The sequence below is a fragment of the Phalaenopsis equestris genome, unplaced genomic scaffold, assembly GCF_001263595.1.
Source record: "Phalaenopsis equestris unplaced genomic scaffold, ASM126359v1 Scaffold000864, whole genome shotgun sequence".
In the NCBI taxonomy this organism is placed as follows: domain Eukaryota; kingdom Viridiplantae; phylum Streptophyta; class Magnoliopsida; order Asparagales; family Orchidaceae; genus Phalaenopsis; species Phalaenopsis equestris.
Window position 1 is genome coordinate 56,370 of NW_018165304.1, and position 23,908 is coordinate 80,277.

At 32.0% G+C, this 23,908-nt stretch overlaps 1 protein-coding gene across 5 annotated transcripts in view; it reads left to right on the top strand.

Annotated features, from left to right (window-relative positions):
• LOC110031904 (kinesin-like protein KIN-14I) overlaps window positions 1-23,908 on the top strand; it is a 127,081-nt gene that overhangs the window by 40,327 nt on the left and 62,846 nt on the right. For all 5 annotated transcript variants that reach the window (XM_020735336.1, XM_020735335.1, XM_020735331.1 and 2 more), the window contains 4 exons: window positions 17,957-18,050; window positions 18,190-18,371; window positions 18,485-18,600; window positions 18,717-18,819. In XM_020735336.1, coding sequence (XP_020590995.1) covers window positions 17,957-18,050; window positions 18,190-18,371; window positions 18,485-18,600; window positions 18,717-18,819 — 495 coding nt within the window. The remainder of the gene's footprint in view (window positions 1-17,956; window positions 18,051-18,189; window positions 18,372-18,484; window positions 18,601-18,716; window positions 18,820-23,908) is intronic.

A 23,908-nucleotide genomic window follows, 5' to 3' on the forward strand; every position in this document is an offset into this window, starting at 1 on the left:
TTGTTGTTGTTGTTGTTGTTATTGTTGTTGTTGGATGAGATTTAAGTCTACTTTTGGAGCTAAGCTTTCTCAAATTGAAAACTGAGTTCCAATTATAAGGCGTTAGAAGCCAACTCTTTTGCTTAATGTTAATAGAAAAAAAAAAGAAAATTAATGTTAGGGCTAATAACATAAAGATTTTTTGTCCTTGTGATGGATTAGTAAATTTATTATAATAGTTTATTAGGCTAATTAGTTGCAAATTATTTAGTTATTTTTTAATATAATAAGATATATTAACTAGATCATGATATAAATACATCAATAACATTTTTTTAGAATTGTTTGTGCAAAAATAAAAGCACAAATTTGTTAAAATAAAAAATAGGATTTTGTGGGGAACTTACCTTCTAAAATTTCCCATTCAAGTACGTAGAACATAAAATTTTTTATCTAAAAGATAATCAACACTTTGAATAATATAATTAGAATCATAAAAATGTTGTGATTGTTTTTCATTGTTGTGGTTGGGCTTTTCTAGAACTTGTATATAATAATTTTTGGTAACAACAACAAGAGCAAGAAAGCCTTAATCCCACTATGTGGGGTCGGCTACAGGAATCCTTTTTCTCCATTGCGTCCTATTTAGTGTCATATTTTCATTTAATTCTAGTAAATTAAGATCATTTTTTATACAATAAGCCCAAGTCTTCCTAGGTCTACCTCTGTCTTTCTTAACACAAGTCGAATCTGAAACATCTACTCAATTTTTGGTAAGTTTAGTAATAATGAAGTGATCGATACAATGGGTAAGTTGAAGCAGGAACGTCAACTACTTTCTTTTGAAATGGAATTGAACCTTGATCAAGGTTTTAAGAATTGATCTGAACTATAAAAGAGCAAGTGATCGATACAATGGGTAAGTTGAAGCAGGAACATCAACTACTTTCTTTTGAAAGGGTATTGAACCTTGATCAAGGTTTTGAGAATTGATCTGAACTATAGAAGAGTGATCTTCTACCATAAAGTTATTAGGTGACATTGGAGTTAATCCAACCCAATAAGAAAAGCAAATATTATTACTCAAAAGCAAATTGGTGATTGCAATCAAACACATTTGAAAGGGAAACTACAACACACTATACACAAATGCATACAAGGCAGAGGAAGGGTTGCATGGTGGGGAAACAATGACACAACAATGGTGGCTTGCCGTCCTAGGCAACAACACAGGAAAGAGCAGAAACAATAAGAGGTTAGGAAGATAAACAGTGGTACCTTGTTATTTGGGTGGCATCATCAAGGTAGGCGGGTGGACAACAAGGAACGATAGGTTAAACTGCAACAGTTTGTTGTTTGGGGATAACAACAACAAGTTAGATTGGTTTTAGGTCGGCTAGAAGGTTGAGAACCAACATGAATGGCAGGGACAACTGGTTAACAATAATAGCAAGTGGTAGGGATGGTTGGGAATGCTGGAACGAGTAAGAACAACAACTTCACGCTGTCTAGGATGCCAGTGACAAGCTGAGTGTGGATGGAGGCAGCAAGTTGAAACTCGAATGGCAGAGGTTGAGAAGATCGTAAATTACAGTGAAACAACAACATGCCGCTTTTCGAGGGTAGCTGCAGCAATAGAGGGTTGTCAAAAATAATGTGGGGAGGATGTGGAAGGGCATAGAAAAGAAAATCACCATATCAGGAATGAGATATAGTCAAAGCACCACTCAAACCTTCAGATACAACTCTCGAAGGGAGAAAACGGACACCGATAGTTGTTCTAAACAAAACACACCAAAAACTGTGTTCCAAGCCCTAATACAACACATATATAGGAAATGTCTAAAGAGTAATGAAGGATAATATGATAGAAAGCATAAGAAAGAAAATGGGACTGTTTCAGATTATCTCCCGCGATAGCTAATCCCACGACACTATAATTGCTACAGTATCATAGTGATTTTGTACGGTAAGCTCCCGCATCAATCCCCCGGGGTTAGGAAGCTTCGATCTCAGAAGTCAAAGCTTATGTCTCTTCATCATATGACATCAGCTTGGCCCCGTTGAAGGTGGCAGTAACGTTAGAATCTCTCTGTATGTCAATCCTGTTTGAGTTGACATTTCAAAACACACCTTGATAGATTAGATATCCATCTTGTTTGGCACTGTAATAAGTGAAATTGTATGTAGATGGGTATCCTTACAAAATAGTTCTTCCACTCTTTGTACTCGTTCGAGTGAATTGAATAAAAAAATATGTAAGGAGTCAGCTCTGGGACGAAATCTTTGTCAGGATGGACCACACTGAAGTATAACTACTCAGGAAAGACCTCTTTTTCTTTCTCTTCGAAAGGACTTGGGTCCCACTATAGAATTTTCTATTTTGCAAAACTTTTAAGGTGATTTCTAACATTGTGGTTCATCCCTCTAACTTGATTAGCTTTCGGTGGTTATACTGAAAAATTGAATTTATTATTCCAATGACTTCTTATGGGCTTTCAAGAGGCGATACGAAAGAATCTTATATCGGACATACCAGATCTCCCTTAATCGAGGCAACTCAGGAAGTAGATTATATATATATATGTATATATATACATACATCTAAAAACATTGAGTTTCTCTTATCTGGGATTGCCTGATATCAATTTCTCAAACTTATGGCCTTTTTGGGCATTCAATACCATTTCTGTCGATGCTTCTCTTAACATTTGCAAAATGGTAGCTTGACACACCACAATCTCATAGTTTGTATGAACACCCGTTACCTCATATTCACTATCTTCTAGAACAATTATTGTCAGGCCAGCTGAAGTCTCTCTCTTGGGTTCAACTGAAAGTCTCTCTCTTGGGTTCAACTGAAATTAATGACATCTCTTCCTTGCCAGCTAGAAGTTAAGAATCATCTTTGAAATTTTTATCCTCTCCTTGATTACTGTTTATTTCTTTAATTGCTCTGCTCCTGATCCATGAAATATATCATTCTTTTTGTTGTGCAATTTTTTTCGGTAACGACATTTAAAACACTTTCTTGTTGGGAGTGATTTGGGAATGCGGATTGGTTCCCACTTTGATGTAGTGCCTTCTCAGATGGGGTATGCATAAATGTTCCCTTGGGTATACTCTGACTATAAAATACTAGGATTGAACCCTGTCTATAAGATGCGGTGGTCGTCCGGTGATATTGTCTCTCCACTTTTGAAGCTAGGGTATGAACATCCGATTTGTAGTGAATTGGTAAGTGTTGATATCTCCTAATTCATCTCGAACCAGGTAGTGATCTTGTATTTTCCCTCACACTGGCGTACATAATTTAATTTTTACCACCAAAATAATGTTCTTTTCTTTAACCTGCTGGTGGGACGTTTTGACACTTAGAAAAACACATTCTAAGGTCCAAAGCCACTCGATGAACTTGTTGTGATCTATGTAACCGTCAAAATTAAATATTTCAGGTCATATCCTTGAGATAGCGGTCCTTCATTTCTGAAATTCGCACGGCGGAAGAGATTTACTCTATTCCTTTGATCTAGCAAGTCAACCTTGTGGATACAGTGGCCCATTCAGATTGCCTCATCTCGAAGGTGGTAAGCCTCTATTGTAGGTGGTGGGTTTCACACAACATATCCTCTCAAGAAATTCTCTAGACATCTCTTTATTAATTTCTCATAAAAGACGTCATGTCCTTTTCCCTCGATCAAGATTTTAGTGATTATGTCCTTGGCGGCATGGCTAGGTTTTGGGTGTGAGCAGATATGAGGTGTAAGGGTGATGTAAGCTGAGAAAGAAAAGTTTTATGCGGAGATAGTGTTGGGTAATAGTGAATGCTAAAAACTCTAGGATAGGACTAGGCTTAGACTAGCTCTGCTATCAAATGATATCAAAGTTAACCTAAACTACGGTAGAGAAGGACTAGGCTTAGACTAGCTCTGCTATCAAATGATACCAAAGTTAACCCAAATTACGGTAGAGAAAACAAATATTATTACTCAAAAACAAATAAACGAATATAATCAAACACAATTGAAAAGAAAAATACAATACACACTATACAGACTCCCACATTGGTGGATATTGGGGTGGTGGTGGTGACCGTTAAGGGTTTGAAAAGGTGGCGACAAGGTAGAGGAGGCGTTGGACGGTGGGGGAACAATGACACAACAATGGAAGCTTGCTGTATTGAGCAACAACACACATGAAAGAGCACTAACATCAAGAGGAAAAAAGACAAACGACGACACATTGCTGTTTGGATGTTAGCAACAAGGTAGTCGGGTGGACAACAAAGAACGACAAGTCAAACAACAGTAGTTTGCTGTTTGAGGGTGGCGACAAAAAGGTAGAGGGATTTTGGGCCGCCTGTCAGGGTTAACAGCCAATAGAAATGGTTGGGATAGCAGGGTAACAGTAATAGCCAGTGGTAGGGATGGTTTGGGGTGTTAGAACGGTTAAGGACAACAACTCTACAATACGAGATGGCGACAACAAATTGAAATACGGATGCCAGAGTCTGGGAAGATGGTAAAACTATAAGGGAACAACAATAGACTGATGTTCAAGGGCAGCTGCAACAATGGAGGGTGACCGAAAGCAATTGTGCGGAGGATGTGAAAAGAGATAGGAAATATAATAATTATCTCGAGAGTGAGATGCAGTCGGAGCACCCCCCAGACTCTTAGATACAACCCTCAAAGTGAGAAAATGGATGACGACAACTGTCTTGATAAAAAAAAACCAAATACTGACTTCCAAACCCTAATACAACACTTATATAAAAAATGTCCAAAATAGAATGAATGCTAATAGGAAAGAAAGAATAAGAAAGAAAACTGGATTGTTTCGGCCCATCTCCTACTATAGCTAATCCCGCGGTACTGTAGAAGCTACAGTACCGTACCGTAGTGATTTTGTGCGGTATGTGTAAGGCTTTGTGACTTAACTAGAAGATTTTTCATTTCAAGACAAGCTTTGAAGCATTTTGAGAATTTTTGTCCAAAAAATCTAGCGAGAAGAGCATTATGATAGTATGTTTTCAAATATATCTTCTGCCAATAGTTGATGTCTTAGATCTAATTTACGCCATATTATAAAAATGCTCTGTAATGTCTGATTCTACCAAGAGAGCCATAAAAAGTCTAAAAAATGAGCTACTGTAACATCCACCCGTAAATGTTCTAAAAATATTGAATCCAAAGAGAATAATCTAAATTGGTTGATGTAGTGTAGACAAAGTCATAAAAAAGATCTAAAGTGGAATGAAGGAGTTTGAATCAAAATTGGAGGACCGCTTCAGCATGCAAATCAAGAGCCCATTAATATGATAGGACCGTCATGAGAATAGTCTTATGCAATATGCTTCTAATGAAAACTTCATTATGATATGCAATGTAATGCCTCATTTTTAATGTGGGATGGACCCTCCATATGAAGTTGAGCCCCCTTAATGGAATTTTGATATCTAATTTAATATTTCTCTATCTTTTTACCCACCATGCTTCTCTGCTTATTTAAAATAATTTTAAGCAATGCATTTATAAGTATCAGAGCTAAACTATTTAAAATTAATTTTAAAATTAGTAAAATTAATTTTAAATAGGCAGAGAAGCGTAGTGGGTAATAAGGTAGAGAAATACTAAATTAGATATCAAAATTCCGAAGCGTATAATTCAATACAAAGAACTAGGTTAATATATATTATCTGTACAAGTTATTGAAATATTTTTAAAATCCTTATTGAATCTTGAAATCATCTATTTGAATTAGGAAAATGTAGTATGACTAAAAAATGTATTTACTGTACTTATTATCCAGACAAACATCATAGGTATAGGTGTCAATTATGTCTTATAGAAATATGTCATTTATGTTTAAAGAAAAATAGTAATTTAGATCATAGAGATTTCTAAAACCTAAAGATGGTATTGATATACTTAAAAAATTAGAAAAACTAGATTTTGAGTTAGAAAAAATAAATCTCAATTTTGAAAAAATAATTTTTAGATTAGAAAAACTAGAAAAAAAAAAGAGACAAAATAAAAGAGAAAGACAACAAATGGCAGTGAAAATAAAAAAGTTAAAGTTAGCTATAAAGAAAAAGAGTAAATCAATAAAATCTTCAGAAAAAGAATCAAATTCAGAAAAAGAAGAAAATACTAAAAAAATCAAATTCAGAAAAAGAAGAAAATACTCAAAAAGAATTGGACTAAAAAAAAAGAAGAAAATAGAGATCCCGAAGACATAGAAGAACATATTGAAATAAATAAAATAGATTTCACACAAACAAAAATAGCTCAAGCAGGTAATTACCCATTTCGTCCAACTTCTTTAATAGCAGTAAATGTCTTAATAAGTCTAGAAGATAAATCTCAAATAATAGTTCAAACAATAATAGATAGTGGAAGCACTACATCAGTAATAACGAATAATTTTTTACCTATGGATAAAGATATAAGAAATAATATTCTAGTTCTTTTGCTTTTATAACTAAATCCTTATTGATAATTGATATATTATCTAATTCTTTATTTCTTTCTTAATGTTTTAAAGGATTTTTGCTTATTATTCGAATTTCTTCTGCTAATTGAAATATTTTTCTAAAGGTTTAGGTATTTGATAAGTAGATATTTTATCTTGTTTATAACAATAATTTAAATATTCATAAACTTTAGGGTTCAAATCAGGTGATAAGATTTTTGTTTTGTTTTATTTTTTCTCCATCACATTTTATAGCATAACTCTGATGTTTATTAGTATTTATAATTGAAGTTCATAGATTTCACACAAACAAAAATAGCTCAAGCAGGTAATTACCCATTTCGTCCAACTTCTTTAATAGCAGTAAATGTCTTAATAAGTCTAGAAGATAAATCTCAAATAATAGTTCAAACAATAATAGATAGTGGAATCACTACATCAGTAATAACGAATAATTTTTTACCTATGGATAAAGATATAAGAAATAATATTCTAGTTCTTTTGCTTTTATAACTAAATCTTTATTGATAATTGATATATTATCTAATTCTTTATTTCTTTCTCAATGTTTTAAAGGATTTTTACTTATTATTCGAATTTCTTCTGCTAATTGAAATATTTTTCTAAAGGTTTAGGTATTTGATAAGTAGATATTTTATCTTGTTTATAACAATAATTTAAATATTCATAAACTTCAGGGTTCAAATCAGGTGGTAAGATTTTTGTTTTGTTTTATTTTTTCTCCACCACATTTTATAGCATAACTCTGATGTTTATTAGTAGTTATAATTGAAGTTTGTTTGCTAATTGTTAAGAAATTTTTTGCTATATTTATTTGTCCATCTAAACTTAATATAAAATTGAGTCCTAGAATAAATTCTTTTGTTTTGGCTTCATGAACTAGTATTTTTTGGTAGACTATATTTTTCTGATAAGTCTAACGATTCATTATCAAGAAAAAATTAAATTTGGCTATTCATTAGACATTTGTTAAATTGTAATTTTTGGTCTCCTCCTACGAGTTGTGAGGTTGTATTTGTAGGATAATAATTATTAAAATTATTTGGTAATAAATTTTTAGTTATTACTGATGTATTGCTTCCGCTATCTATTATTGCTTGAACTATTATTTGAAATTTATCTTCTAGACTTATTAAGACATTTACTGCTATTAAAGAAGTTGGACGAAGTGGGTAATTATCTGCTTGAGCTGTTTTTGTTTGTGTGAAATCTATTTTATTTATTTCAGTATGTTCCTCTATGTCTTCGGGATCTGTTTTTTCTTCTTTTTCTGAGTTCAATTTTTTTAAGTATTTTCTTCTTTTTCTATATTTGATTCTTTTTGAGTATTTTCTTCTTTTTCTGAAAATTTTATCGATTTACTTATTTTCTTTATAGCTAACTTTAACTTTTTAATTTTCACTGTCATTTTTTGTTTTTCTCTTTTATTTTCTCATTATCAAGAAAAAATTAAATTTGGCTATTCATTAGACATTTGTTAAATTGTAATTTTTGGTCTCCTCCTACGAGTTGTGAGGTTGTATTTGTAGGATAATAATTATTAAAATTATTTGGTAATAAATTTTTAGTTATTACTGATGTATTGCTTCCGCTATCTATTATTGCTTGAACTATTATTTGAAATTTATCTTCTAGACTTATTAAGACATTTACTGCTATTAAAGAAGTTGGACGAAGTGGGTAATTATCTGCTTGAGCTGTTTTTGTTTGTGTGAAATCTATTTTATTTATTTCAGTATGTTCCTCTATGTCTTCGGGATCTGTTTTTTCTTCTTTTTCTGAGTTCAATTTTTTTAAGTATTTTCTTCTTTTTCTATATTTGATTCTTTTTGAGTATTTTCTTCTTTGTCTGAAAATTTTATCGATTTACTTATTTTCTTTATAGCTAACTTTAACTTTTTTATTTTAACTGTCATTTTTTTTTCTCTTTTATTTTAGTTTTTCTCTTTTATTTTCTCTCTTTTTCTTCTAGTTTTTTTAACCTTAAAAGTATTTTTTCAATATTGAGATTTATTTTTTCTAACTCAAAATCTAGTTTTTCTAATTTTTTAGGTATATCAATATCATCTTTTGGTTTTATGAAATCTATATGATTTAAATTATGATTTTTCTTTAAATGGCATATTTCTATAAGACATAATTGACACCGATACCTATGATGTATGTCTGGATAATAAGTACAGTAAATACATTATTTAGTCATACTACATTTTTCTAATTCAAATAAATGATTGCAAGATTCCGTTGGGATTTCAAAAATATTTCAATAACTTGTACATATAATAAATATTAACCTAGTTCTTTGTATTGAATTATACGCTTCAGAATTTTGATATCTAATTTAATAATTCTCTACCTTATTACCCACCACGCTTCTCTACCTATTTTAAATTAATTTTACTAATTTCAAAATTAATTTTAAATAGTTTGGCTCTGATACCATTAAGTGGATGAATGTGGATGTAGATGATGAGCTTGGATATCTTGCTCTTATTTATAACATAAGCAAAACTGCAAACCATGGATGGAAAAACCACTTGAGACCATGGTTTTGGAATAGTAACTTTAATAATTGAAAAAGTAGATTCTTCATGATGGATGACCATTAATAATGCTTTCAAAAAGTTGATAATGCTTCCTAAAGTAGTTGCCCTCTATTATTGTTGGTAAATAATGCTTTGAAAAAGTTGATAATGCTTCCAAAAGTAGTTGACCTCCATTATTGCTGGTAAGAGTGATTTGAAAAAGTAGATAATGCTTCCAAAAGTAGTTGCCCATCATTATTGCAGGTAAAAGTGAATGTTGATAAAAATTAGATGCTGGTAAAGTAGATCCTCTTTCATGGTAAAATGTAAATAGTAAATTTTTCCACTTGACATTTTTCATTTTATGGTTCCATGCAATTTTATAGATTATGAATTGCGATGTCATCAAGGTTTTCAAGCTATTGATATTATTTTCATCAAGGTTTTCAACCCGCATACAAACACCCCCACCCCCCACCCCCAACACACACACACATTAATTTTAAGAGATTTAATTACAAGGAATATAAACTCTTACATTTGGTTTCAACTTGTTCAAGTTTTGTATACATACATATATAATTAATTAGATTTATTTTATTATACGATTGAAAGAGCTATCATTTTTATTTTAAGTTTTATTAAGTGTTGGACTTGATATATATATATACTTATAAATATCTATAATGATTATTGTATTTAAAGAAATAATAGTAATAAAAGTAAAGTTAATAATTAAAATAATTTAAAGATATTGATTTTGTAGTAAAAAATAACTTAGCTTTGTCTAAGGAAATAAGAGTTGGAAGATTATAATTGATCACTTGTTTATTGAAGTGAGTTAAATAGTAATTTGGTATTAATGAGTGATAGAGGCAATTTAATGCTCTTTGGTTGGGACAATTTATAGTGTACTATAATTCTTTTGCTGTGTTTTTTGAAAATTAAGTTTTTGGCACGGAAAATTACTAATATAAAATGTGAATGAACTTGAAGTTTACACTTAGTTTATTTTGGCTGAATTTAGAATCGACATTTGGCCAAGTTTGAAATTTACACTATTTATTAATGTAAAATGTTATTGGTGGTCTGCCACCCACTAACTTCTTACTGACTTCGGACGTAGCCTACCCGTAGCCAACCATACACCTCAACCTGCCCACCCTCACCCCCCCAACGACTGCTTGCCGCTGCCGTTACCCGATGCCGGTGCCCTTCGCCTACCACCTCCTCTGCCATTGCTGCTAGCCCACTGCCCTCCAATGCTGTATGCCTCCAGTGGTGCCACTCGTTGCTGCTAGTCACTGCCGTCGCCCGCCGCTGCCGTCACCTGCTTCCTTCACTCACAGCCGCATCTGGTTGCCAACGTCAATTGCCGGCCTTTGCTACCAAATGCCTCCCACCACCCGCAAATAATATCTTATATTTTTTGAAATATATAGTTTTCAACCTATTTATAACTAATTAAAAAATAGAGTCCTATGTTTATTTACAATAAACCAAATAACTCTAAAGTATTTAAGATACAATACATTAATTTTGTATTACATTCATTTTACATTGCATTACTTTTTCAGCAAATCAATCAACCCCTAATATTTGAACTATTTTCTTATTCTGCATATAACTTAAATTTGATCATGATATTTAATTTTTTGTAGTTGATTAAAGACTAATAGTAATATGAGAGTAGGGTTTTTATCTAGAATTGAAGACTTGATGTGAGTATTTACATTTCTAAATTATATTACTGTTTTTTATTTTTGAATTTGGTTCTAATTTCATTTTTTTTCCACTTTTATTTTGTACTAATTCATTTTATACTCTAATTGATTTTTATTTTATTATCAATGAGACATGCATGTCCATGTTAATGCATTAATGGTTGCACAATAGTTTTTTCTAGCAAGACATTAGATGATTAGGACATGACTTTTAAGTGATTATAGAAAGACATTTAGTAGATAAACATAAAATATCTCATAAAAAAATAATGCATATTATGCAAAAATGTAATGAAAATGACATACATGTAGAAGAAAAGAGTTCACCTCTTTATTAGGCGACCCTAACTAGATGACATTATTTTATTTCAAACATATGTTGGGAGATGAATTACTATTCGATGTCACTATGAAACAAATTTCTTGACCCAAATGATGACGGCTTTGACTCAACTTTTTTAGAACTCTAGATCTCAGTCTAATGGAAGCAGTAGTACAGTTGCTATAGATAAATATCTGAAGATGTTTTATGATTTGCATACTCCATTGTTATGGGAATCATATGACTAATTGAAATGAGAAATTGCTTATTGTGAATAATGAAGATTTTGAACAATATGTATTGCTCGGATGAGAGGAAAGTGCCTCTAGTTGCATTTGTATTTGATGAAGACACTGAAAGATGGTGGTAAGGGCAACATCAAGACAGATTCGGAGATATGCCAACTTGATTAATTAACTAGGAAGCTTTTGTGGAATTGATCAAAGATTGGTTTTTGCCCCTTTTTGCAGAGTTAGATGCAAGATAAATTTATTAGATTTGTGTAAGGGGAAAAATTAGTCCTGCAATATGAAGCAGAATATATAATTTTGTCCTGGTATGCACCTCATTTAGTATCAACTGTAGAGGAGAAATGCAATCATTTCTTGTTTAAGTTAAAAGATGCAATTAGAGCCATTAGTGCAACTTAAGATTGATGATTATTCAGTATTCTTTTAAATGATAAGGTGAGTAGAGATTGGCTTCCAAATCAATCTGAAACATAAGGAGATGAACAAGTGAAAGTGCTCAAAAGAGATGACATCGACAATTCACTCTAGAGGGCATAATGGAAAGAAAAAAAAAATCATATGCTAGTGGAGTTAGGTTAGCAGTAGTATTATGGTGCCCCATGTTAAGTGCGTGTAGTTCCACTTTGGTGAATTCTTAATTGGCTCTAAGGAGTGTTATTTATTTCGAAAGTCTGGATATTAGATGAAAAATTGTTCCAATTGTGCTTAGAGATATACCAAATGCCAACTCTTGAAGGAATTTTTCTTGGAAGAGTTTTCAAGATGTATCTCATATTAGAAGTGATTTGTAGAAGGTGGCATAGTCTGGTGCAGTGACTCGTAAGGATCAACGAAGGCAAAACATTTGACCAAGAGTCCATGATTTAACTCGACATGAGCTTGAGCAACCTATAAGTTAACGCTGATGCTGATAATAGTTGATGGGTGTTATGTTATCTTACGCCTTTGAGTGTCATGGTTTTCATGTGTTGAATGTTGTTTTATTTATGTTATCTTGTTTTAAACGATGGATGTTGTTTTAGTTTTGATGCTATATCAAATGGTACATGTTGTTTAAATCATGTTAGCAGATGTTTGTAATTATTAAGTTACATTCATAATTTCTATTATTTCCAATGTTAAGAATATAGCAAAAAGATTTATGCAATTTTATATGGTTTGGGTTGGAAAATTCACACTTTAGATTTATTATGAAGTGGCTTATAAATGTCATGGAAATTTTTAGTATAATTTTTTTTTTAGTTGGGAAGATTATAACGCCTCATTATTGAGATGGGATGTACCACCCTATATGAAGCTGAATGGCATCATCTTCCTGTACCAAATATGAGCAAAAGTGAAGGGGAGACGGAGTGAATTCGTTTGGTTTCATTTCATATGGAACAAAACAGGAAGATGAACATGGACTTACATGTTGTCTGAACTTGATCAAGTTATACATACAAATTTAGTTAACAAGTTTTCTTTTATTATTTGAATGAAGTGTGTTTTGATTTTTAATTTAAAATTCATTATTTGTCTGTGTATTAAAGATTATTGTAAATTTAAAATAAAAATAATAATGATAATAATAATAATAATAATATTAATAAGGGAAAGTTACATGCATACCACGAAATTATTTACAATATCCATATCTAACATCTAAATTTTGCTTTTTACCCGCTTATCACCCATCACAGCTCCCAAAATTGTTTTGACGTCATAATTCCATCCCTTTGTCTTTGTCGTCAACATCAAACTCCTCGAAGGAAACGGACCTCCGGCCCCACAAAGCCATCAAACGGTGTGGGTGAGCTCACTGAAGTCGGCAACATCGATTGCCAGGTGCAGCTGGAGAGAAGGGTTCCCTTTGAATGCCTTTTGTGTTGTCCTTTAGTGTCTAGAATCAAAGTCCACGAACACCGGTTGCCACCACAAAGCGTGACAGAAGTGATTCAAAGTTGTAATAGCGGTGGCGAGAGTGGAATCGTTTTCTACTGAGAAACTATGGCCTGCATTATAACGCCTCATTATTGAGATGGGATGTACCACTTTAGATTTATTTTTCTTTTCAATCAGCGTCGCCCACTGCACTGCTTCTATAAACTATTTGATATTAATAAACTAACTTAACTTTGCCTAGGAAAATAGGAGTTGAAAGATTCTAATGGATCAAATTTTCATACAAGTGAATTAAATAGTAATTAGGTATTAATGAGGAATGGATACAATTTAAGTATTCAAATTAATTCAAATTTCAAATTCTGCATAAAATTTAAATTTGTTTATGATGTTACTTTCTTAAGGTTTCATTGAAGTCATAATAATAATTGAAAGTAGTGACCTTATTTAGAATTCAAGACTTAAAGTGGGTAATTATATTTTTTAATTATGGTGCTGTTTCTTATTTCTGAATATATTTGTACTACAATTAATTCGCATATTAATAAGAATGAAATATGTATGTCTAATTTACTGCATGTTTAGTTGCACTGTAGTTTCTCCTAGGAAGATATTAGATTGCACATTGCCACACAATCATAGCTCTCAAAGGAAAACTTTTGATCTAACACTATAAGAATCTCATGTTCTTTTTCCTTTTTTTGCTCGTGATAGATCACATGCCAATGCCTAATGTCATTCTTACTATTTTATTTTAGCAATGCAAATGCAATATTTCAAGCAAGAAATTGGATGATTGCAGCATGAATTTTTAGATGTGTATAAAAAGATATTTAGTTTATAAACATATATATCTCATGAGAAATAATCCATGTTATGAAGAATGTAATGAAAATAATATATATCTGAATATTTGTATGTTCATGTTAATGGAAGAAGTTCACCTCTTTATGGTACCTGCTGGGGACACATGTACACATGCGTACAGATGCTTACTTGTCTCTTTAGACAATAGGGGAATCAAGACCACTCCTATTGAGCTTATGGGGGATGCATAGGTCAAGGTTGAGTAAGTGTTTTTGAATACAACAAGCTAATGATATTGTTATAGAATATTCTCTAAGCGATTTTTAATATTTATTGATTGAAGGAAGGATTCTCCCAATTTTAATTGTTTTTTTCTCCAAATCTGGTTGAATGGTGGATTTAATTTAGAGACAACACTCTAAAATTACAACAATTTGCAGTTAAAATATTGAGACTTATATGTTCATCATCAGGCTGTGAGCAAAATTGAATTATATACACTCAAATTTATACAGAAAGGAGAAACCGTTTGATTACCGTTGTTTTATTTTGCAAATAAAGAGACTAAGAATAAAAAATGGAAGAAAAATGCTTTAAGAGATGATGAAGTTCCCCTCACTTTGTAATGTCATGCGGTCATATAATCAATAGTTTGTGGATAAAGATAACAATGCAACACGATTCTACTGGCAAAAGGATTACTTAATGTTAATTCTTTTGATTGGGATGTTAGCAAGATCAATAGGTTCAACACAAATCAATAAAAAATAAATAGAAAATGTGTCTATAAAAGTTTATGTAATTTAAAATCTAACCACCTCATAGTTTTTGTTATTGATTAGTAAAGAGGATGATGACTGAGATTGAATATGACAATGATTAAGAGAATATGGATATAATTATGGATGAGGTAGGTGAGAAATTATATCTTTTTGCTGATGATTATATTGAAAATCCATTGAATAATGAAGATTTTTGAATGTTGATGGCATGCTATAATCTTATTTAATGTCATGCCCGACTTGGAAGCTTGAAAATTCCAAAACGGGAACAAATAGTCGAATTTTAATGTCATATCATTCTAACACGCACAATAATCCATAATAAAGAATAATCCTAAACAATAAAGTCCCACTAAATCGCATAATATGTGAAACTACATCCAAACAAAGCATATACGAACATCCAGAGAAAAATAGTGCTAAGAAAGAAAAGAAATTAAACATAAAATATTACTAGATACATTTTCTCGTTTGATTCGCTTCTTCTATTGATATATTCTCTTATGTCAGTTAGTTTAATTAAATGGAGCTTTTCTGGAAGAAATAGTTCAACAATGTAAGTTTAAAAATAACTCAGCAAATATTTTCAGTTCTACTAGTTCAACAATGTACTAATTTTCAGTTCAAGTTATGAATACTATACATTTATGAAGTCCAAATGGTAAAACAATTAAAATTTTTTTTATCAGAACTTTTAAATAATGATCATTTTTTATATATATTTTATACTTTAATTATATTTTCATTGAAGAAGTCATCTTAGAAGCTCCGGTTAAACCTTGTATCAAGTAAGGCACAGCCATTTCCTTTTCCATTTCAACTTTCAAACTATGTCAATTTTCACTTTCATGTATGAGCACAATTGTGTTCCCAACTAGTACTATAAAGCGAAACTCTTAATTGACTTGAATCTTTTTTTCTTTTGATTTTTATTTATTTTCTTTGAATTAATTTGATTATACATCAATTTTTTTCAGTGAATGTAATGCATGAACAATGAAAAAAAAATGTGGCACTGTATATGATTGTATTGAATTTTTACATTTAATAAGATTACCCGTCTCTGTAAAGATTTAAATAATTCAATTATGATTCTTTTAAAATTTAACAGTGCCTTTATACATACAAGAACTATGACTAGTATGAGCAAAGTTATAATTACATCTTAACTTTTGAATAGTGATTTTGTTGATTAATTTATATCTCTCATTTTCTCTAGCTCGACGCCTAATCATGTAAATTATTTTTTTAATCATAATGTTTTCAAGATGATATTTGATTACATTCCTAAATGATAGAAAATAGTTAATTCGTTAAATTTCACATTTAATCTCTAAGTTAATTATATAACAAAATTTTTTGTTTAAATTTAATCTCATTAAAGTTTAGTAATTTTTAGTAAATTGCATATCTCACGCACCTTGTTCGTTAGTTAATCCTTTGGTACCTCCTTTGACCTCTCCTTCGATCACTTCTATCACTGTTATTTTACTCCAATCAATGTTCTTGAATAAATATTTACTTAAGTCTAGATATTTATACAGAATAGAAGAATTACTAAAAAAATTTTCCTTAATTAGTCATTTTATGTTTCTTTATCTAAGAAATTTTCATTCACATCATATATTTTGAAATCAACCAATTTCTGACCTTATTGATTAAAATTCAACACTAACGATCACAAAATTTAAAACAAAATTTGCATATTTATTAAATTAAATAAATAAACTCTAAACACACCTTATAGGTTTAAGCTCTGATCGCCTCTTCTCGCAGATGCTCGCGTGATTCATAACTTCACATTCTTCGCATGTGACTACGTCTTCTACACACAAGTACAACACACATTTCACCTCAACTGCATTTGCATTAACACATTGATGCCTCTTGACTTCCTCATTTCAAGGAAACTTACAATAGGCGGTGATCTCTCATCTTTCGCCTACTTGCATGAGGCATTGTCTCCTGTTCCCGTCTCCAACACCAACTGCTCCCTCCAGTAAATTATGATCATCTGGCTTCATTTCCCTTGTACTCGCCGATCTCACTCACCATTTTCTTGTCTCGCTCATGCTCGTTCAAGGTTATTCTCATTTGAGCAATTTCTTTTGTTCGAAACAATTCTCCGTCTCTTCATTAATGTTGATCCAGTGGAATCTCGTGCACATTTAATTATGTAATTATTATTACTATTATTATTTTCTTGTTGTTACACTTAAGCATGAGATCATATGAGGAGGAGAGAGACCTTTGTTGAACTTATTTTGTTGTTGTGTTGTTATGTTTTAGCATTTTACTTTGATATTATAGCTTATGTTGATTGTTTTATGCATGTATAACCTTTCTTACTTTATGATTCGATGCCTAGATGTTAACACGTTTCTTATTACTTTGTGTAATTTATTATTTCTTACTTTGTTAGGATTTTTTCATGTTATTTTTTATTTTGTTAATATATTAAAATGTTAACATGTTGCTTTTTTACTTTAATATGTTGCTTCTGACTTTATGATTTGATGCTTAGATGCAAACAGCTCATGTATGGACAAAAATAACCACAATACCCAATTACATAATTTTAACTTTGTATATATATAAAAAAAGCGCACAGTTGATCTGTATTTTATCTTTTGCAAATTTGATACATAAATGTTTGGAAATTTCAATCTTAGTATTTGGAGGAGTTTACTACTTGTTTAAAGTTTTCTTCAATGTTTTTAAGAGGTTCACAAATGAAATGCATGTTTAACCATTTTTTTTTATAAAAATCATTGGACTTCCTTCTTTATATTGAAATATAGCATGGTTTGCTTCATTTTAAGGTTGACTGGAATTATATTCTGTTTGATTTTATGCCTTAATATTTTTTCTGCATTGTAAGATTATGCATTTATTTTATGTTTCTACATTAAAATCATCAATTGGTTCTACAATATAGCATACCAACGTAATTGTAATAACCAGTAGTGGTTTTAGAAATTGGCCCTGCCAAGATTAGTAATAATGGGTACTACCAAACCCGTAGCTACTCCTTTGTTTTTCTTTTGGCGGATTTTGTTGTTCATGAAGCTTTTGTCATGTTTTATTTTGATGATTAAGCATTTCACAATTTGGTGTTCTTAATGTTGTTCTATGCATTTCCTTATTTTCGTCTATGGATATGTTACTTATAGAAGCTTTTCTTCAGGAACTTGCAAGGTTAATCAACCTTTCAACCTTCTCCAGTTTCAGTCTGTATGAATGCAAAAATGTTGAGATTGATTCTATAGACTATTTTAATGGTATTATCTCAGAACTGCTACTTCTGCGTATCTCCAACCCTCATCACTAAATTGAATCTACTTGATTTTGCTGTTTTATTGTCTAAATTATGTTTTTTTTCTATCAACTGCTCTTACCAAGGTTTGCCATGATACACAGAGGAATTTATAAGGTTAGATGACAACAAATATGTTGGCGATTTATTGGCAGAAAATAATTCAGCAAAAGAGCACAGTAAAGGAGAAATTTTGTCTGTTAAACTTGTATTTAAACGAAGGATATTCAAGGATTCAGATAAGGATGTCTCCGATCCAAAATTTTTGCATTTGTCATACATTCAAGTATGTTTCTTAGGTTCTCTGTAATGTCCCCGTCTATATATTTTTTTCAAAAATCTCATTTTATTGTTTCAATTTTCTGATATTATGTTGTTTTCTTTTAAATATTTCTGCAGGTACAACATGACTATTTGCTGGGAAATTATCCATCTAAGAGGAATTATGCTGCTCAGCTAACTGCTTTGCAGATTTTAGCTGAGATTGGGTTTGAGTACAATCCCGAGTCATGTGTGTGAGTGGCCACTTAAATTTTCTATTTGATAGTAGTCATGGAGCGTTTCAACTTTTCTGGTTTTTTATTTTTTTCAACAATGCAATTTCTTTCTCTAAAGCATTGATTATTTGAAGATTGTGGACATCTCTGCTGGAAAGGTTTTTACCAAGACAAATTGCAATGAGAAGGGCGAAGAGGAAATGGGAGCTTGATGTTCTCTCCCAATATAATTTGCTGGTAAGAGCAAAGAAGGCTTGACTATTTAAGTTAATTCCATGTATACTGATAACAGAAATTTAATGAGTCTATTGTTTTCATTTATTTGGTTGATTTTATTTTTTTATTAACATTTTTTTAGTTATTATTCACAAAACTTCATTACATTTTAAGAAAAAAAATAATGCATGTTGGAATTGTCTTCGACTCAACTTTTGGGTCCATATCAAATTTCTTATGGTTATCAATTCATCATTATTATCATTGTCCCTTCCCTAACTATTTGAAATTGATTTATTGAATCCTCTTCCTCTATTTCTTCTTTTGAGTGCTATCTTAGGTTTGTACTTGTTAGGATAGTAAGAAATCCCTGTCCATTCATGCTAAGTTTGACACAAATCTTTATTGTTGAGGTAATTTAGAAGGATAGAACAGCACAAGATTTAAATTTGTTTGGATGACTAAGTAAATTTAGAATAACTTGATAAACCCCTTAATGCTCTTGTTTTCATTGGACATTTGTTGGCTGTTTCAGCTGTGTACATTAAAAAAATAGCTATTCTTCTTAGAAATATCTTTCCAATTCGCTCGTCATCATTTCAGTCCATCCATATTCAGATTGTGGTTTGTGACACACGAGAATAGCCAACTTATTATTTGTATTGCTTGGATTCCGTAAAATGAATACTATTAAAATTGTTGATAGAACTTTGCTTTTCAACATTTTATTATTCTTTGGGCTTGCTGCCTGTAGAAGTCCATACAATGAATACTTAGCTTTAGGATTCCATGAGTTCTTACCCTAGCTTGCTCATATAAGAAGATAAGATGATTCATATTGCATTCACATTGATGACCATAACCACTCTAATATTCTCATAGAAGCATTTAACAAATATATGTTAGCCAAAAAAACAGCCTAAAACAGGTGAACAAGTGCTCAAAAATGCTCCAAAACAGCCAAGAAATCAGCCCTAAACAAGTGCCTAAAAATGCTCCAAAACAGCCAAGAGATCAGCCCAAGATAATATGTAAACTAGCAAGAAAATCAGGCAATCCAGCCCAACAATTGGGATGCCGAGTAAGCTAACAAGGGGGAGAGCATATTTTAGAATTGCATGCTGCATATGTGAGTATATAAGAGCTGAGAAAAATTGGCAAAGATATTGACAAAATTACCCATCGTTCACAAAATTTTCCCCTTTTTAGAAGCATTATTATTGCAAGCAATCATGACAATATATTGTGGGCTTGTGCCAAAACTACATTTATCCCTCCGATTGAACCAAAGTTTTCTATTCTGGATGACAGAAAGTGAGGGAAATAAATCTTCTCTATGGCTTGAGCAAATTAGAACAAATAGCGCTTGAATCTTCCTTCGTAGATTGCATATACATGTAATCAAACCAAAGAACAACTATTTAGAATACCAATATCCAATGTTCTCACTTATTGCTATGATGTTCCCGTTTTAATTTAAACCATGAGGCAATAGCAACTCTATCATAATTCCAAAAAGAGAACTTAAACGGCAAATGAGCAAATACATGGGAATATTTTATGTCTAGCATATAAATGTACGGAGATTGTATAACAAGTGTATGGCTTTCTCCCCATCCGAATGGTGAAATAAAGTAACAAATGCATTCATCCATATTATCCAATAAAAGCGCCTTCAATAACAGAACTTCAAATGGAGATAAAGAGCATTGAGTGAGAGTGGTATCACCTCGTTATTGAGCCCAAGTAAATTTATGGTTCATTTATTTCCTTTTAGTATACAACATTGTAAATCTCCTTGTTTTTTTTTGTGAAGAATTAAGTGATAATCTCCACAAGAAAAGAAAACCGTACGTCTTGAATTTCCTTAAGCATCCCAAATGATCAAAGCGCTTTTCTTTTATTTGACTAAACATGAAGAACTTCCAATTTCTATAACTCTCCCATACACAAGCATAGTGATGACCAGGTAAGGAAGATGATGTTTACTTGCTTGATGGGAAATATATAAGGATTGAATGATAAGTATGATTAGTCTCTTCGTTAAAATCCTCAACAATGCATCAAATTTGAAACCATGTGACTTGAGTTAGCTTCACAAAGATCAGTCCACAAAAGAAAAACTGCTAAGCAAAGACATCAAACCCAAAGGTATCGCGAAGGGATCAACTTCAACCTCAATCGAACCAGTAAACCATCCAAACTATGGTTAACTGAGGCAAAAGAAACCAGGTTCACATAAACACACAAACCTGGATCCCATGCTCAGATTTTATCTTATTTCCAAAAGAAAGAAAAGAAAAGAAAAGAAAAGGAACACCACAAATAGTTTAACGATTGAGCCCACAAGATATGCACATATCGACCAAACTAATTCATCGTAGAGATGAAAACCAGAATCCAAATCAGCCTCAATTTAATCATGGGGAAATGAGCTTAGCTTTTTCTGATTAAAGACATATATCAAGATGAGCACATTTCACAAATATACTAGCTAACAAAGAAGGATCCATTCTTAGCCCATATTAATTAGACACATGCTAGAGAACATGAATCCCTTGTTATTAAATCAAGCACAACAAGTAGAGAAGAACAAAAACCATTTGTTAAAAGAGTACTCCATGGATCAACCGAAGGGGAAGGAGGGGAAGAAAAACCTTAAAAAAAAAAAAATTCCATGCAAGTCAACAATATATGCCGTCCTAAACAAAACCAATGAAATATCAGCACAAATATTTATTCCCTTTCTTTTTTTCTTTCTTTTTTTTTCTTTTTTCTTTAGCACAAAACTATCATGCTCTTAAGATTTTTATACAAACTATCAGAATAAGAGGTTTTGAAGCCAAGCAAAGAACCAAACAAACCAACCAAAGTTTTGAATGCTTAAGGAAGGAAACAAGATTACGGGTCTGTTTGGGGCAGCTGCAGCTTCTCAGTTTTTCAGCTGCAGCTGCACTGCCCCAATAAGCTGCTGCGGGGAAGTTGCCTGTCTGTTTGGTGCAGCTGCGTGAAACTAGCTATTGGGCAGCTGTTTGTGGAAAAATGACTTTGCTGCCCCTGTTTGGTAAAACTGTTTAAGAGAACACTGTAATAGCCACATTTTTGAAACTTCACAGATATCAATTCATTTCTAAACATAGCAGAAAGTTCAAATACATCACTCACTTAACAGTAAGAGAACACTAATAAATTTCAATTAGATTTCAAGCACAAATGTTTTCAAATATCCATACCCTTTGATGGCCGCGTTGACCGAAAATCTCAATCTATTTCAAGCACAAATGTTTTCAAATATCCATACCCTAATCTCAATCGGAGGAGTCACCTTTTAAATAAAGATTGTTCAAATTTAATTTTTCAAACAAATTAAATACTCAAGTAAAGATAATCATATAAAACTTAAAGTAAATCTCATCCACCCTCTACGATAGTTTTTCGAGATTGTCAAATTTTTTATCAGCTTCAGCTTACAAAGAGTGAATGTCAAAAGTATCAATATATTTACAATTAATGCAATTGCATGCTAGTAAAGAAGTTGCTCCAATTCATTGTCCATGTGGTTTTGATGCCAAATGACACTATAAAATAGTTGTTACAACCCGAGCACTCTGACTGGGTGGTTACTGTCAAATGAAACCATTATATATAGTCACAATCATAGCGCGTATGTCCCTAAACTACTTTTTGCTTTTTGAGTTATGAATAATAAGGGTACACTTGATTGGCACAAGCATTTCTGTTTGCTAAGGTCGACCTAAATTTGCCTCTTTAGACAAACATCTATAGGGGTCCCTTGGATGATGCAATCTATGATTGCTGACAAAGATTTAGTCAAATTTGGTCAACCACCTCCTCTGACTAAGTTGATCATGGACCACTATGTCCTAGGATGACGAACCATGTGATCTTGATCGGGTTCTTCATCATTTCTACCACGATCTGCTTTAAGTATCAAAGTGATAAATTTTATAATTGAAAATATATTTTGATGCTACTATATGCTATTATTGAGCGTTAAATGATTGGTCTTAAATGAAAGTGTTGTCTTGTTATTTGTAGGGGTACTTAACTCTTGGGGCTTGCGCCTATAAGAAACCTCTAATCCTTGATCAGAAAGTCCTTAGAAAAATGAGAACAAAATCTTTTGTTAGTGTCTTATCACTATTTTATTTGCATTAGCTTTCTCAACAAAATATCAACAACAAATAATAGATATTGGGAGCGTCAAAATTCTCAAAGCCCACAACCAGCTTTGCACACAAATGCATATAAAAGGTGTTGTATATGATGACAATGATAGTGTCATATGGCAATGCCATTTGTGCACTTTTTTATACCCATCTTAACATCCCAATAATTCTATTGGATGCATTGTAACACCATTATTATAATCGATTAGCATCGGTAACACAATTGAATAGGGAGATGGAAGGGAGTAGGTGAATTCGAAGTTAATTGGAGCAGAGGGGGTTATTTCACTATAATGAGAGGAGATGAGAGCGAATGGGAGAGAGAAATAAAGAGAAAGTTGATTGTAGATTAAGAGATTACCTATACCCATGATCTCGAGTGCATTCGAAGCTGCAAATGTTGGTTATGCAAGGATTTTATATCCATTGTGAGCAAGGATGCCATACCAAGCAAGATTGAGCTATAAAGTAGGAGATGGATCAAAATAGGTGCATTCGAGCAACGAGGAAGATGAACAAACAAGCAACAATGAACTACAAATAAACTTGTACTGCTGAGTGAACAACGATTGCTTGAGTTGAGCAATCTTGGCAAATGAGCAGGTGGCGGTGATTAAAACAGGTGCGTGATTTGAGCTAAAGACGGTGAACGATAAGTAGAAAGTGTAAAGAACAAGTGGGCATGTTTGGACTAGTTTGAGTAGATGAACATCTTACGAGCTCGTACTAATGAAGAAGTGCTGATGAGTGACATTAATTTTAATTTGAATAATTTAAAGTTTAATCATGGTTTAGAAAACGATTTATAGAATGAAAAATATTTATAGAAAACATAGTCAATCTAGAGTAAGGAAAATGTTCATGCAGAGGAGACAACTGTTCTCTCTTTTGATCTTTTCAGGCCATTCCATATTAATTCT